We start from the raw sequence: 15140 nt of genomic DNA, 5'->3' as shown, positions 1-15140 counted from the left end.
GCCCCCACCCGCCCGACGCAGAGGTTCCGGCGGCGCCCGCCATAGGCTTTCATTGTCGCTGCCGACGCCGCCATTCGCGCCGCGGGGCTGCCCCGAGGGGAGCGGGGGTGAGTGTGGCTCCCCTCGGGGTACTCCCGGTTCCTGCGGGCAGCGACGGTGCGGGCTGGACGGGAGGGCGAGGCGGGGATGGCGTGTGCTACGCCCTGTGGTGTCCGGGTCCTCCCCCTAACTCTGGGGATGGCCGTGGGGGGGATTCCCTCATGGAGGTTCCCTAATCCCGATGTTCCCATGGAGATCTCTGAGAGGGGAATTCCCTCATGGAGGTTCCCTAATCCCGGTGTTCCCTTAGCGAGTGTTCCCTGAGGAAGGAATTCCCTCATGGATGTCCCTTAATTCTGATATTCCCTCGGAGATGTGTGAGGGAGGAATTCCTCTCATTATGTCCCATAATTCCCATATTCCCTTGGAGCTCTGTAAGGGGGGAATTCCCTCATGGATGTTCCTTAATCCCAGTGGTCCCTTGGAGCTCTGTAAACGAGGAATGCCCTCATGGATTTCCCTTCATTTCGATATTCTCTTGGAGCTCTGTGAAGGAAAATTCCCTCATGAATTTCACTTAATCCCGATGTTCTCTTGGAGATTTCTAAGGGAGGAATTCCCACATGGAAATCCTTTATTCCCACTGTGATATCCCAGTGTTTCCTTGGAGTGCCCTGAGGGATGAATTCTCTCATGGATTTCCCTTAATTCTTGTATTTTCTTGGAGATCTGTGAGGGGGGAATTCCCTCATGGATGTCCCATAATTCTGACATTCCCTTGGAGATGTGTGAGGGGGAAATTTCCTCATGGATGTTCCTTAGTCCTGTTATTCCCATGGAAATCTCTGAGGGAGAAATTCCCTCATGGATTTCCCTTCATTCCAAATATCCCCTTCGAGCTCCATGAGGGGAGAATTCCCTCATGGAAATCCTTTAATTCCACTGCCATGTCCCTTGGAGCTCTGGGAGGGAGCAATTCCTTCATGGATGTCCCATCATTCCAATACTTCCTTGGAGATTTCTCAGGGAAAATTCCCTCATGGACATTCCTTAATCTCAATATTCCTTTAGATCTCTGTGAGGGAAGAATTTCCTCATGGAGATCCCTAAATCCCCTTTTCCCTCAATGTTTCCCAAATCCCATCTCTGCACCCTCTTTGCTTTATTCCCTCTGTGCTCAGACTTTCTCTTCCCTCTTTTTTTTGGTTTCTTTTACATTTTTCCCTATTTTTATCCTTGCTCCAAATCCTTGGGGGAAGCTCTGTGGGAAGTGGGAGGTGCCAGACCTGGAAACAAAGGGAAGATCCCAGAGCATTCCCAAATATTTCAGAAATTTCTTTCCCTCCACCTCTTCAATTCATCAATTCCTTGGGAATATCCCACTGAAATTTTCTTTTCTTGCTTTTTTAGGACAGAACCAGCTCTGACAAGAGGAAGAAACATCCATCAAAAACATCCATTTCCCAGCTATCCCAAAAACAATGCAAAACCCAAATTATCCCAACACTCATTCCCCCTCAATCTCCCCATGATTCCCCACACTTTTAAATCCTCAAATCCCATTTTTAGCAGGGCTTTTTCTTGGGGTTATTTCTCCAAATTCCTTGGCTCGGCCAGGAATTTTTTGCAGCCTGCATGGACAGAGCAACCTTTGCCTGTTCCACCGCTTTTTTCCGGGATTTTGGGAATTCTTCTCCGGGTGCTCTCCCCGGGGGCCACGTGGATTTTATTGACAAAGTTGATTCCTTCACTTATTCCGATTTTTTCCGGGATTATCTCATTCCCAACCACCCCTGCATTTTCTCAGCCAAGTTCACTGAGGATTGGGGCAGCAGGAAAAATTGGGTGACGTGGGATGGGAAACCCAACTTTGAGCATCTCCTGCAGAAGTTTGGTAAGTCCTGGGGTCTTTTTTCCAATCCTAAAGAATTCAGTATTTTAGGACTGAATTTTAGGGATGAAAGCACTAAAAAATCCAAAAATCCAAGATTTTCCTGAACTAATACATAGGGTTTTTTTCCATTTATTCACTCCCAAATTTTATTTTTATTTATATTTAAATGAATTTAAAAATTGAGAATTTAACTATTCCAATTCCTGAAGGACTCAGCTTTATAGGATTGAATTTTAGGGATAAAAACACTAAAAAAACCCCAAAATTCCAAGTTTTTATCCTAAATTAATCCATGGATTTTTTTCCATGGGAAACCCAACTTCAAGTATCTTTTGCAGAAATTGGGTAAGTCCTGGGATTTTTTTCCCAATCCTAAAGAATTCAGTATTTTAGGACTGAATTTTAGGGATAAAAGCACTGAAAAAACAGAAAATGCCAAGATTTTCCTAAACTAATAATGTAGATTTTCTCCACATATCCATTCCCAATTATTTTTTAATTTATATTTAAATAGATTTAAACTCTTGGAGAATTTAATTATTCCAAATCCTAAAGGATTCAGCTTTATAGGATTGAATTTTAGGGATAAAAACACTAAAAAAACCCTAAATTCCAAGTTTTTAGCCTAAATTAATCCATGGATTTTTTTCCATGGGAAACCCAACTTCAAGTATCTTTTGCAGAAATTGGGTAAGTCCTGGGATTTTTTTCCCAATCCTAAAGAATTCAGTATTTTAGGACTGAATTTTAGGGATAAAAGCACTGAAAAAACAGAAAATGCCAAGATTTTCCAAAACTAATAAATGGATTTTCTCCACATATCCATTCCCAATTATTTTTTAATTTATACTGAAATAGATTTAAACTCTTGGAGAATTTAATTATTCCAAATCCTAAAGGATTCAGCTTTATGGGATTGAATTTTAGGGATAAAAACACTAAAAAACCCTAAATTCCAAGTTTTTATCCTAAATTAATCCATGGATTTTTTTTTTCCATGGGAAACCCAACTTTGAGCAGAAGTTTGGTAAGTCCTGGGGTTTTTTCAAAATCCTAAAGAATTCAGCTTTTTTGGATTGAATTTTCAGGATAAAAGCACTAAAAAAACCCCAATTCCCAAGCTTTTGCCCAAAATGAATCCATGGTTTTTTCCCATTTCTTCACGTTCTGGTTTGCAGATTCCAAACTGAAATGTATTTCCCCATTTTGTTTATAATTTATTATTTAAATAAATTCAAAATCTTGGAGAATTTAATTATTCCAAATCCTAAATTATTCCAGTCTTAATCAATCCCTCCCTCCTAATGCACCTAAGGGGAAATTCCCTTTAAAGAAAAAACTGGAAAATTCACGTCACAGCAAAGAAAAACCAGGAAATTTTGTGGAATAAAGAGCAGGAAAATCCAGGTCACTTCAAATAAACCAACTCTGGATTTGGGTGGTGTTTCCCTGGAATGGTTCCTTTGGAATATTTGAAGCCTGGAATTCCGTGGGGATGAGATTGAGGTGGAGATGATTTGATGGGTCCTCCTCAATCCTGAGAAAAATTCCTGAGGGATTTTTAATTCCAGGATTGTATTTCCCTGGAATGATGGTTCTGGGATATAGAATATTCCTCTGGAATATTTCATCCCCTGCCCAGAATTCCACAGGGATGAGCTTTAGGGAGGTGATTTGATGGATCCTCCTCATTCCCAAGGGATTTGTAATTTCTGGATCAGGTTCCCTTGGAATGATGGTTCTGGAACATTGGGATGGGTCCTCTGGAATATTGGAAGCCTGGAATTCCATGGGGATGAGATTGAGTTGGAGATGATTGATGGATCCTCCTTATTCCTGAGGAAAATTCCTGAGGGATTTGCAATTTCTGGATTTTGTTAGTTTGGAACGATGGTTCTGTGCTATAGAATATTCTTCTGGAATATTTGAGGCCCAAAATTCCAAAGGGATGAACTTTAGGGAGGTGATTTTACAAGTCCTCCTCATTCCCTGAGAAAATTCCTGATGGATTTGTAATTTCTGGATCATGTTCCCCTGTTATGATGGTTCTGGAACATTGGGATGGTTCCTCTGGAATATTTGAAGCCCAGAATTCCATGGGGATGAACTTTAGGGAGGTGATTTGATGGGTCCTCCTCATTCCCAAGGATTTGTAATTCCTGGATGGTGTTTCACTGGAATGATGGTTCTGGGATTGGGATGGTTCCTTTGGAATATTTGAAGCCCAGAATTCCATGGGGATGAACTTTAGGGAGGTGATTTGATGGATCCTCCTCATTCCCAAGGGATTTGTAATTCCTGGATCATGTTCCCCTGGAATGATGGTTCTGGAACATTGGGATGGTTCCTTTGGAATATTTGAGGCCTGGAATTCTGCAGGAATGAGTTTGAGGGAAGTGATTTGATGGGTCCTCCTCATTCCCGAGGAAAACTCCTGAGGGATTTGTAATTTCTGGATTTTGTTAGCTTGGAGTGATGGTTCTGGGATTGGGATGATTCCTTTGGAATATCTGAAGCCCAGAATTCCATGGGGATGAACTTTAGGGAGGTGATTTGATGGTGTGGTGATGTTCCTCCTCTTTCCCGAGGAATTTGTAATTCCTGGATCATGTCCCCTTGGAATGATGGTTCTGGGATTGGGATGGTTCCATTGGAATATTTGAAGTCCAGAATTCCACAGGGATGAACTTTAGGGAGATGATTTGGTGGGTCCTCCTCATTCCCAAGGGATTTGTAATTCCTGGATCATGTCCCCTTGGAATGATGGTTCTGGGATTGGGATGGTTCCTTTGGAATAGCTGAAGCCCAGAATTCCATGGGGATGAACTTTAGGGAGGTGATTTGATGGGTCCTCCTCATTCCCAAGGGATTTGTAATTCCTGGATCATGTTCCCCTGGAATGATGGTTCTGGAACATTGGGATGGTTCCTTTGGAATATTTGAGGCCTGGAATTCTGCAGGAATGAGTTTGAGGGAAGTGATTTGATGACTCCTCCTCATTCTCAAGGAAAATTCCTGAGGGATTTTGTTAGCTTGGAGTGATGGTTCTGGGATTGGGATGATTCCTTTGGAATATCTGAAGGCCAGAATTCTACAGGGATGAACTTTAGGGAGGTGATTTGATGGTGAGGTGATGATCCTCCTCATTCCCAAGGGATTTGTAATTCCTGGATCATCTCTTCTTGGAATGATGGTTCTGGGATATTGGGATGGTTCCTCTGGAATATTTGAAGTCCAGAATTCCATGGGGATGAACTTTAGGGAGGTGATTTGATGGTGAGGTGATGATCCTCCTCATTCCCAAGGGATTTGTAATTCCTGGATCAGGTTCCCTTGGAATGATGGTTCTGGAACATTGGGATGGGTCCTCTGGAATATTTGAAGCCCAGAATTCCATGGGGATGAACTTTAGGGAGGTGATTTGATGGATCCTCCTCATCCCCAAGGATTTGTAATTCCTGGATGGTGTTTCACTGGAATGATGGTTCTGGGATTGGGACGGTTCCTTTGGAATATTTAAAGCTTGGAATTCTGCAGGAATGAGCTTGAGGGGGAAGTGATTTGATGAATCCTCTTCTTTCCTGCGGAGAATTCCCGAGGGATTTGTAATTCCTGGATCATGTTTTCCCTGTTATGATGGTTCTGGAACATTGGGATGGTTCCATTGGAATATCTGAAGCCCAGAATTCCATGGGGATGAACTTTAGGGAGGTGATTTGATGGATCCTCCTCATCCCCAAGGATTTGTAATTCCTGGATCATGTTCCCCTGTTATGATGGTTCTGGAACATTGGGATGGTTCCATTGGAATATTTGAAGCCGGGAATTCCGTGGGGCTGAGATTGAGGTGGAGATGATTCGATGAATCCTCCTCATTCCCGCGGAAAATCCCCGATGGATTTGCAATTGCAGGAGAAGCCGTGGTGCCCGTTGCCAACTGCGACGTCAAGGAGTACAACTCCAACCCCAAGGAGCAGCTGCCCTTCAAGGAATACGTGCAGTATTGGCAGGAATACATCAGGAATGGCCACCGCTCCCCAAGGGGCTGCCTCTACCTCAAGGACTGGCACCTGAGCAGGTCAGGGCTCACTGGAATAGGAATCCCAGTATTCCCAGTTAGATTGTGCCTGGGCCGGTCTGACCCTCGCTGCCGGGCCAAAGGCAGCAACTGCGGTGTATCACCCCAGAGACACCTTGGCTTGCTGTAGATTGCAGCTGGGCACTGAACAAGTCCAGGCTTGTTAGGAACCCCGTTTACCTCAGGAGATGGTGAAGAGAAAAAGGAAGGATTCTGCTGGAGGGTTTAATGTCCAGAGGTTTATTCCATGGTTACAGAGGTCTGAACGTGAGCAACTGCTCCAACAGAACCTCGGCCGCATGGTCTGATCACCTTTTTAGCTCAGGGCCAGGGGGAGGGGAGGTACAGGTGAGCCACCAACCAGGTGAGAGGGGCAGGGTCTCAGGGGAAGATGACACCCAGACAGGCCAATGACCTCTGGGCACAGGGGCATCCTTTGAACTTGACCAACCACACGACGCCTTGCTGGAATGTTCAGCCTGATTGACAGGACTCACTCAGCATGGGGGCAAGGGGGAAGGGAGAGAGGTACAGGCACACCTGGGGGAATGACCTGGAAGTCTAAAACAGGACATTACAGCACACCACAACATCGGCTCATTCCCAACAATCCAGCACCGGGAACGTTCCTCTGGAGAAGGGAGGTGTTGTAGTGTGTTTTTAAGTTTCTCTTGTGTTCCCCCATTTTATGTATCATTCCCCTTTTGTCCTTGTAAAATGGTTCTTCCCTCCCCAGTTTTCCCGCCACAGCTCTCCTGACAGTTATGTTACTGTGGTCACCCCTGCCCCCTTCAGTTGTCAATCGCTCAAGTTATGTAATTCCCCTCCCTTATTTTACCATAGAAGTAAGCTTTTCCTCCTCCCTTGCCTCAGTCAATCACCCCCCACTCCTCCCAGCTTTCGAGAACCTTCTTCCCTTTGGGGGGTGTAACTGGCTGGGGTCCCGGGGCTCCTCTCTAACCTTGTCTTTATTGGACATGTTTGCATGTCAGTGATGCTGTGCATCTCCCTATATGTTTTCCTATTTGCTAGAGGGGTTTCCCTCCTTTCTCCGCCCCTTGCCTCTAAACCCTCGCCTCTCCCCTTGCTCGAGGCCATTTTGCTGGGCGGTGCCCTCCCTCCGTTGGTGAAATAAACAGGGGCCAGGAGACTTCTTCTCCTTTTTTATGCCTGTATTAAAAGAGATCAGCTCAGGATTGGGCGGCTCGACGGGTCTGCAGCGTCCGTCGTCTGTCCCAAGGCGACTCAGAGGAGGAGGATGGGCACAGCTCTGTCCACCAGGGGCAGGGCTGGGGATCAGATCCCCTTAGGAGCCTTTAAGGCCTGCTGATCCCGCCAGATGGTTCCTCGGTCCGGGTCTCGCTCCCTCCCAGACCTGGCCCGGGGGCTCTCGAGGACAGGGTGAGGAACGATGAAGGTTTCCCGCATCTCTGCAGGCCCAGCGCCCTGCTCCTCACACCCAGACATCACTCCAGTCTCTCAACTCTTATTTGGCTCGTTGTTTTTGGGGTCTTCTCAGTACAGTGGGGGACCATGCTGTAGTGTGGTCTTGGAGTCACTTTGCATAACCCCCCCACCTTCTCAGGTGTCTTCACTATGAGAAAGGTACAACTCAGCCTCGGGCAAGGCTCTGCTGATACAAAAGGAGCGATTGGCCTCAACGACCCCCCCGTGACTACAATAACAAAACACACAGAACTTGGGCAGGGCCAGTGGTCTGGCTGCCTTTTTGAAACTTTTTCTCATAAAAAAAAATATTAACCGAATTTTTGTTCGTAACAGTTGGTACCTGCCATCCTTCAATAAACCAACGCTAACCCCCAGCAAATGGTCTCTCCCTTTCCCCATCTCATCCAGCGTGTATAATCCAGTCCATGATCCAGCCCAGCCCGAGGCCACGACACCAAGGGGGCCTGGCCTCAGGTGCAGCGGAGGCGGCGGCCATTTCCCCTCTAGCTAGGCCGGACTGTGAGCCGCGTACGCCCTCGCGCAGGGAGGGATCCATGGAACCCTCAGAGCCCCTTTCAGAGCCTAAAGGGTGTCCAGCAGAGCTGGAGAGGGATTTGGGACAAGCATGGAATGACAGGACCCGGGGAATGGCTTCCCACTTAATTTATGAAGGAATTCCTGGTTGGGATGGAATTCCCAGAGAAGCTGCTCCATCCCTGGAACTGCCCAAAACCAACTTGGAGCACCCTGGAATAGTGGGAAGTGTCCCCGCCATGGGGCTGGGACTGGATGTTCTTTAGGATCCCATCTAACCCTAAAAATTCCATGATTTTGAATTGTTCCACTTGGGGTTTTGAGGCAAAGCAGACGAGCTCAGCATCAGCACGGAGGGAAAATATTCCAACATTCCCCGAGGGATTCCAAAGCCTTGGCCTCCAGCTCCAAAAAGAGCCCCAAATTCCTCAAATCCCCGATATTCCAGGCTGATGTCATTCCCTCAGCCTCATTCCCAGCTTTTATTCCAAGCTCAAGATCCATTTAAACTCAATTTGGGCAGGAATTGCTGGCTGGGCGGGTGGGGAAGGGCTGGGATGGAATTCCCAGAGCAGCTGTGGCTGCCCCTGGATCCATGGAAGTGTCCAAGGCCAGGCTGGAGCTGCCTGGGACAGTGGGAATTGTCCTTGGCCATGGAATGGGATGATCCTTAGGGTCCCTTCCCACCCAAACCATTCCATGTTTTCTCCCTATGGAAAATAGGACTGGAGCAGCTCCTACAGTCAGACCTGGAGTGGGATTTGGGTTGGGATTATTCCATGGCCATGTTGGATTTGGGATCCTTTCATAGCCATTGCCTTTTCTGGGAACATTCCCATTCCTTCAAGTTGCCTTCCCCCAGCTCTGCCTTTCCTTCTCCAGCTGGAAAAGAACCTTGGGAAGGAATTTTCCCTGTGGGAATGGGGAGGGGCTGGGATGGAATTCCCACAGAAGCCGTGGCTGCCCCTGAATCCCTGGAAGTGCCCAAGACCAGCTTGGAACAATCTGGGACAGTGAAAATTTGGGATAAACTGCTCCTTCAACTCCTTTTCACCCCAAACCCCTGGAATTCCATCCTGAGGGATCCACCTTGCTCTTCCCACTGCATTTGGGGGATCCTGTTTTCCCAGGCTGCTTTTCCAAGTGTTTTTGTTTTCCAGAGCTTTTCCAGAGCAGGATGTTTACACCACTCCCGTGTATTTTTCCTCGGATTGGCTCAATGAATATTGGGATGCCGTGGCTGTGGATGATTTTAGGTTCGTCTACATGGGACCCAAGGGATCCTGGTAAGGCTCTCATCCCAAAAAATTCCTTTTCCAGCTGAATATCCCAGGAAATGATCCCATTATCCCTCAGGATAAGCCGGCAGGTTTCCCGGTGTCCTGGTTGGCTCTCGGTGGGAGGGAAAAGGGAAAACCCCAAATTGTGCCCACAAAAACAGAAAAAAAAAAAAAAAGGATCTGGGAGATTAGAGGAGAAATTCCCTTGGGATCAGCCACTTGGAATGTGCAGGGATAACTCCAGTGTTTTCCAGGGGAAAATTCCAGGTGAAAATTCCAGCCCAGTGTTGGTTGTAAAGCTGAATTTGGGGTGTTTTTTATCATAATTCCCCGTCCTTAGGGGATTTTCAGGATAAATTAAAAAGAAGCACAAAGGATATAAAATACTCAGTTATCCAGCCAGAATTCCATCAGGAATTTTGGCATCAGTATCCATATAATGGCCTTTTAATAACCAAAACTCCCATCATCCTACTGAAATTCCATGAGGAATATTGGGATCAGCATCCATATAATAGCCTTAACAGCCAAAACTCCATCAAGTAGAGAAGATCTAAAACACTCCATTATCCAACCAAAATTCCATGGGGAATTTTGGGACCAGTATGGATACAGTGATTTTTAATAGCCAAAACTCCCATCATCCATCTGAAATTCCATGAGGAACTTTGGGATCAGTAACCACGTAATGCCCTATTAATAACCAAAACTCCCATCATGCAGCCGAATTTCCATGAGGAATTTTGGGATCAGTAACCACATAATGCCCTATTAATAACCTAAACTCCCATCATCCAACCAAAATTCCATGAGGAATTTTGAGATTGGTATGGATACAGTGATTTTTTCATGGTCAAAACTCCATAACCCAATCAAAATTCCATTAAGAATTTTGGAAGCAGCGTCCATATAACAGCCTTAATAGCCAAAACTCCATAATCCATCCAAAATTCCATGAGAAATTTTGGGAAAGGTATGGATACAGTAGCTTTTTAATAGCCAAAACTCCATAATCCAACTGAAATTCCTTATGGAATTTTGGGATCAGTATCCATATAATGGCCTTTTAATGGCCAAAACTCCATAATTCTTCTGAAATTCCATGAGGAATTTTGGGATCAGTAACCACGTAATGCCGTATTAATAACCAAAACTCCCATCATCCAGCCGAATTTCCATGAGGAATTTTGGGAAAGGTATGGATGCAGTAGCTTTTTAATAACCAAAACCCCATAATCCAACTGAAATTCCATGAGGAATTTTGGGATCAGTATGGATACAGTGGCCTTTTAATAGCCAAAACTCCATAATCCATTTGAAATTTCATGAGAAATTTTGGGATCAGCATCCATATAATGGCCTTCTAATAGTCAAAACCCCATAATCCAACTGAAATGACATCAGCAATTTTGGGATCAATATCCATATATTGGCCTTTTAATAGCCAAAGTCCATAATCCAACCAAAATTCCATGAGCAATTTTGGGATCAGTATCCACGTCATGCCCTATTAATAACCAAAACTCCCATCGTCCAACCAAAATTCCATGAGGAATTTTGGGATTAGCATCCATATAACAGCCTTTCAATAACCAAAACCGCATAATCCAACTGAAATTCCTCATGGAATTTTGGGATTGAAATGGATTCAGTGGCGTTTTAATAGCCAAAACTCCATAATCCAACTGATATTCCATGAAGAATTTTGGGATCAGCATCCATATAACAGCCTTTCAATAACCAAAACCACATAATCCAACTGAAATTCCTCATGGAATTTTGGGATCAGCCCCTCACCTTCTCAATGCCTCGAATCCACGCTGGAATTTTTGGGGATTGCTTCCTGCCCATCCCTGTTTTTTCCCAGGACGCCGTTCCACGCCGACGTCTTCCGCTCCTACAGCTGGTCGGCCAACGTGTGTGGCAGGAAGAAATGGCTGCTGTATCCCGCGGGACAGGAGGAATTCCTGAAGGATCGCCACGGCAACCTCCCCTTCGACGTGACGGCTCCGGATCTTCGGGACAAGAGGATTTATCCGCGCTACAGCCAGAGCCAGCCCCCTCTGGAGATTCTCCAGGAGGCCGGGGAGATCGTCTTCATCCCCAGCGGGTGGCACCACCAGGTTCACAACCTGGTGAGGGCGTGGATCCACTGGGAATCGCTCCGGGAGCGGGAAGTGGGATCACAAAGGTTTCGTTGGGATGGATGGATGGATGGATGGATGGATGGATGGATGGAAATTGGGATTTCCAGGGAAAAGGTTGATCCGTTCTCCTGGGTGATGCTGGGAGGTTTGGAATGGTTTTCCCAGAGGAGCTTCATCCCTGGAAGTGTCCAAGGATAGCTTGGATGAGACTTGGAGTACCCTGGGATGGAGGGAATGGGATGGTCCCTAACGTCCTTTCCCACCCAAACCATTCCAGGAATTCCGTGGAATAGAATTGGGGTGAGAAGGAGAGGAAGAGGAGGAGGATGAGGAAGATCCTGGAAAAAGGAAGAGGAGACAATGGAAATCCTTCCCAGGAAGGAGGAATTCCAGCTTGGAGTACCCTGGGATGGTGGGAATGGGATGGTCCCTAACGTCCTTTCCCACCCAAACCATTCCAGGAATTCCATGGCAGAGAATTGGGGTGAGGAAGAGGAGGAAGATCCCAGGGGAAAGGAAGAGAAAAGGATGAAAAAAGGAGGAATTCCAGCTTGGAGCACTCTGGGATGGTGGGAATGGGATGATCCCTAAGGTCCTTTCCTACCCAAACCATTCCAGGAATTCCATGGCATAGAATTGGGGTGAGGAGGAGAAAGATCCCGGGATAAAGGAATAGGAAACAATGGAAATCTTTCCCAGGAAGGAGAAATTCCAGCTTGCAGCACCATGGATAATGGGAAGTGTCCCTGCCCATGGGATGGGATGATCCTTAAGATCCCTTAAAATGGAATTTTTGGAGTGGCACGTTCCATATTATCATCCCTAATAACTTAATTAGAGACTAATTACTAATTATCTATGGATTATCCCAATTTTTTACCTCAGGAAGACACAATTTCCATCAACCACAGCTGGGTCAGTGGCAGCATTTTGGGAATTAGGGACATTTTGGATTTCTAAAGAAGGAATCAGGTTTTTGGAGCAGCAAATCCCATATTATCATCCCTAATCACTTAATTAGTATCTAATTACTTTTTATCCATAGATTATCCCAAATTTTTCCCTCAGGAAGACACCATTTCTATCAACCACAGCTGGGTCAGCGGCCGCATTTTTGGAATTATGGAAATTTTGGGTTTCTAAAGAAGGAAGCAGGTTTTTGGAGTGGCAAACCCCATATTATCATCCTTAAACAATAAGTGTCTAATTACTAATTATCCATGGATTATCCCAATTTTTTCCCTCAGGAAGACACAATTTCCATCAACCACAGCTGGGTCAGTGGCAGCACTTTGGGAATTAGGGACATTCTGGGTTTCTAAAGAAGGAATCGGGTTTTTAGAGCAGCACATTCTGTATTGTCATCCCTAATAACTTATTTATTGACTAATTGGTAATTATCCATGGATTATCCCAAACTTTTCCCTCAGGAGGACACCATCTCCATCAACCACAGCTGGGTCAGTGGCAGCACTTTGGGAATTAGGGACATAACAACTTGCTCAGGAATAGGATTTTTGGAGCCGCGAATTCCATATTATCATCCCTAACAACCTAATCAGTGACTAATTACTAATTATCCATGGATCTTCCCAAATTTTTCCCCTCAGGAGGACACCATCTCCATCAACCACAACTGGGTGAACGGCTGCAACGTGGCCGTCATGTGGAGCTTCCTGCAGGATGAGCTGGCGGCCGTCCAGAGGGAGATCAGCCAATGGAAGGATCCCATGGACGACTGGCACCTCCAGTGCCAGGTACCCCCCAGGCCTGGATCACCCGGGAATTCCGGGATTCTTGGCGTTCTCACAGCAGAATTTCCCTGGGTTTTAAGGAAGTAGGAGTTGGGGGCACAGCTTTGTTTTGTTGGGAAATGTTCCCTATAAAAGTTTGGGAATGCTGCCTGTAAAAGTTTGGGAATTGCTTCTGGTTGTTGGCTGTGTCCAGGTTGGAATGTTGGTTGGGAAAAGGTGGAAAAAATCAGGATCAGGAGAGCTGGGAATGTTCACATGGAGAAGGGAAAATCCTCAGAGCCCCTTCCAGAGCCTAAAGGGGCCCCAGAAAAACTGGAGAGGGATTTGGGATAAACCTGGAATGACAGGACACAGGGAATGGCTTCCCATTGGAAAAATGGGGATTTAGGGAAGGAATTCCTGGCTGGGATAGAATTTCCAGAGAGAAGCTGTGGCTGCCCCTGGATCCCTGGAACTGGGAAAGGATCCAGAAGATCAAACTTCACAATCCAACCAAAATTCCATGAGGAAGAGGGTGGGTGGGATTCCTTCCAAAATCTTCTGGATGAACCAAATTCCAAATTTATTTCTGGAAGCTGTTCCCTCTCCTTGGGTTGATTTCCTTCCAGAAATGAATATTTGGGAAAATCCCCACAGTTAATATTTGGGAAAAACAGTCCAGCTCCAGAAAAGCTGGAGAGGGATTTGGGATAAACCTGGAATGACAGGACACAGGGAATGGCTTCCCATTGGAAAATTGGGGATTTAGGGATGGAATTCCTGGCTGGGATAGAATTCCCAGAGAAGCTGTGGCTGCCCCTGGATCCCTGGAGCTGGGAAAGAATCCAAAAGACCAAACTCCACAATCCAACCAAAATTCCATGAGGAAGAGGGTGGGTGGGATTCCTTCCAAAACCTTATGGATGAGGAAAATTCCATTTTATTTCTGGAAGCTGTTTCTTCTCCTTGGGTTGATTTCCTTCCAGAAATGAATATTTGGGAAAAACAACTCGGTGTCTTTGGATCCAGAAGCAATTCCAATGAAAAAAATTCTTAAACATAATTATTTATGATTCCAAAGAATTCCCAACTTCGTCTAATCCAATGTTAGGGATTTTTTCCCTGCTGTCATTCCCACTCTCACTCCGTTTCCCCCTTTAGCTGATCATGAAATCCTGCACGGGCATCGACTACAAGGAGTTCTACAACTTCCTCAGAGTCATCGCGGAGAACCGGATCTCGGTGCTGGAGAAGGGCCTGGACGAGGAATCCTCATCCCAGAACAATTCCAAGGCTGCCATTTCCACCCTGGGGATGCTGCACGCCGTGTTCGACCTCAAGCGGACGGCGAAGGTGCTGAGCTCGTTAAGCGCTAACGAGGATTTCCGCAAGCTGGACCTGACCTCGCTGAGCCCTTCTCCAGAGGCTCTGCTCCAGCACCTGGAGTCGGCCATAGACACGGCCCTGCTCTGAATTCCTGCTGCTCCAAGAGCTTTTCCAAAGGGTTTGGAGGAGGAAATGGACTTGGACAAGAGTTTGTTCCAGTGGGAGGAGGAAGAATGGTAGGAAGGAGAACGTTCCCAAGGTTCTGAGTGGTTTGCAGGAATTAAGGAAAAAACCATCCCAGCCAAAGGAAAATCCAAAATTTTTTAGGATTCTGAGCATCACTCAGGGCAAAAATTCCCTGTGGATCAAGTCTGGAAGTGGAATGAAGCAAATTCCCTGTGCTGAAGCTCAGCTTTGTTAAAACCTCTCCTCTTCCAGGTACAGCTCAGCTTTTCCATCCTTTTTTATGGAATTCCAGCTGGTGAATTCCATGGAAGCTGAGCAGGAGCCAGCACCTGGAATCAGCCGTAGACATGGCCCTGCTCTGAATTCCTGCTGTTCCAAGAGCTTTTCCAAAGGGTTGGAGAAGGAAATGCACTTGGACAAGAGCTTTACCCAGCAGGAGGAGGGAGGATGGAAGGAGGGAGAACATTCCCAAAG

General features: G+C 46.0%; 1 protein-coding gene across 1 annotated transcript; it reads left to right on the top strand.

Moving 5' to 3' along the window:
* Positions 1-17: 17 nt before the first annotated feature.
* On the top strand, positions 18-15140 carry JMJD4 (jumonji domain containing 4). Its single transcript, XM_058029003.1, has 7 exons — positions 18-107; positions 1450-1933; positions 5846-6011; positions 9155-9280; positions 11142-11409; positions 13032-13178; positions 14316-15140. Exons 2-7 carry the CDS (start codon positions 1675-1677, stop codon positions 14625-14627), a joined length of 1278 nt encoding a protein of 425 aa, XP_057884986.1. The 5' UTR covers positions 18-107; positions 1450-1674; the 3' UTR covers positions 14628-15140.

The sequence above is a fragment of the Melospiza georgiana genome, chromosome 1, assembly GCF_028018845.1.
Source record: "Melospiza georgiana isolate bMelGeo1 chromosome 1, bMelGeo1.pri, whole genome shotgun sequence".
Taxonomy (NCBI): domain Eukaryota; kingdom Metazoa; phylum Chordata; class Aves; order Passeriformes; family Passerellidae; genus Melospiza; species Melospiza georgiana.
This window is presented reverse-complemented; position numbering and strand designations above follow the sequence as displayed.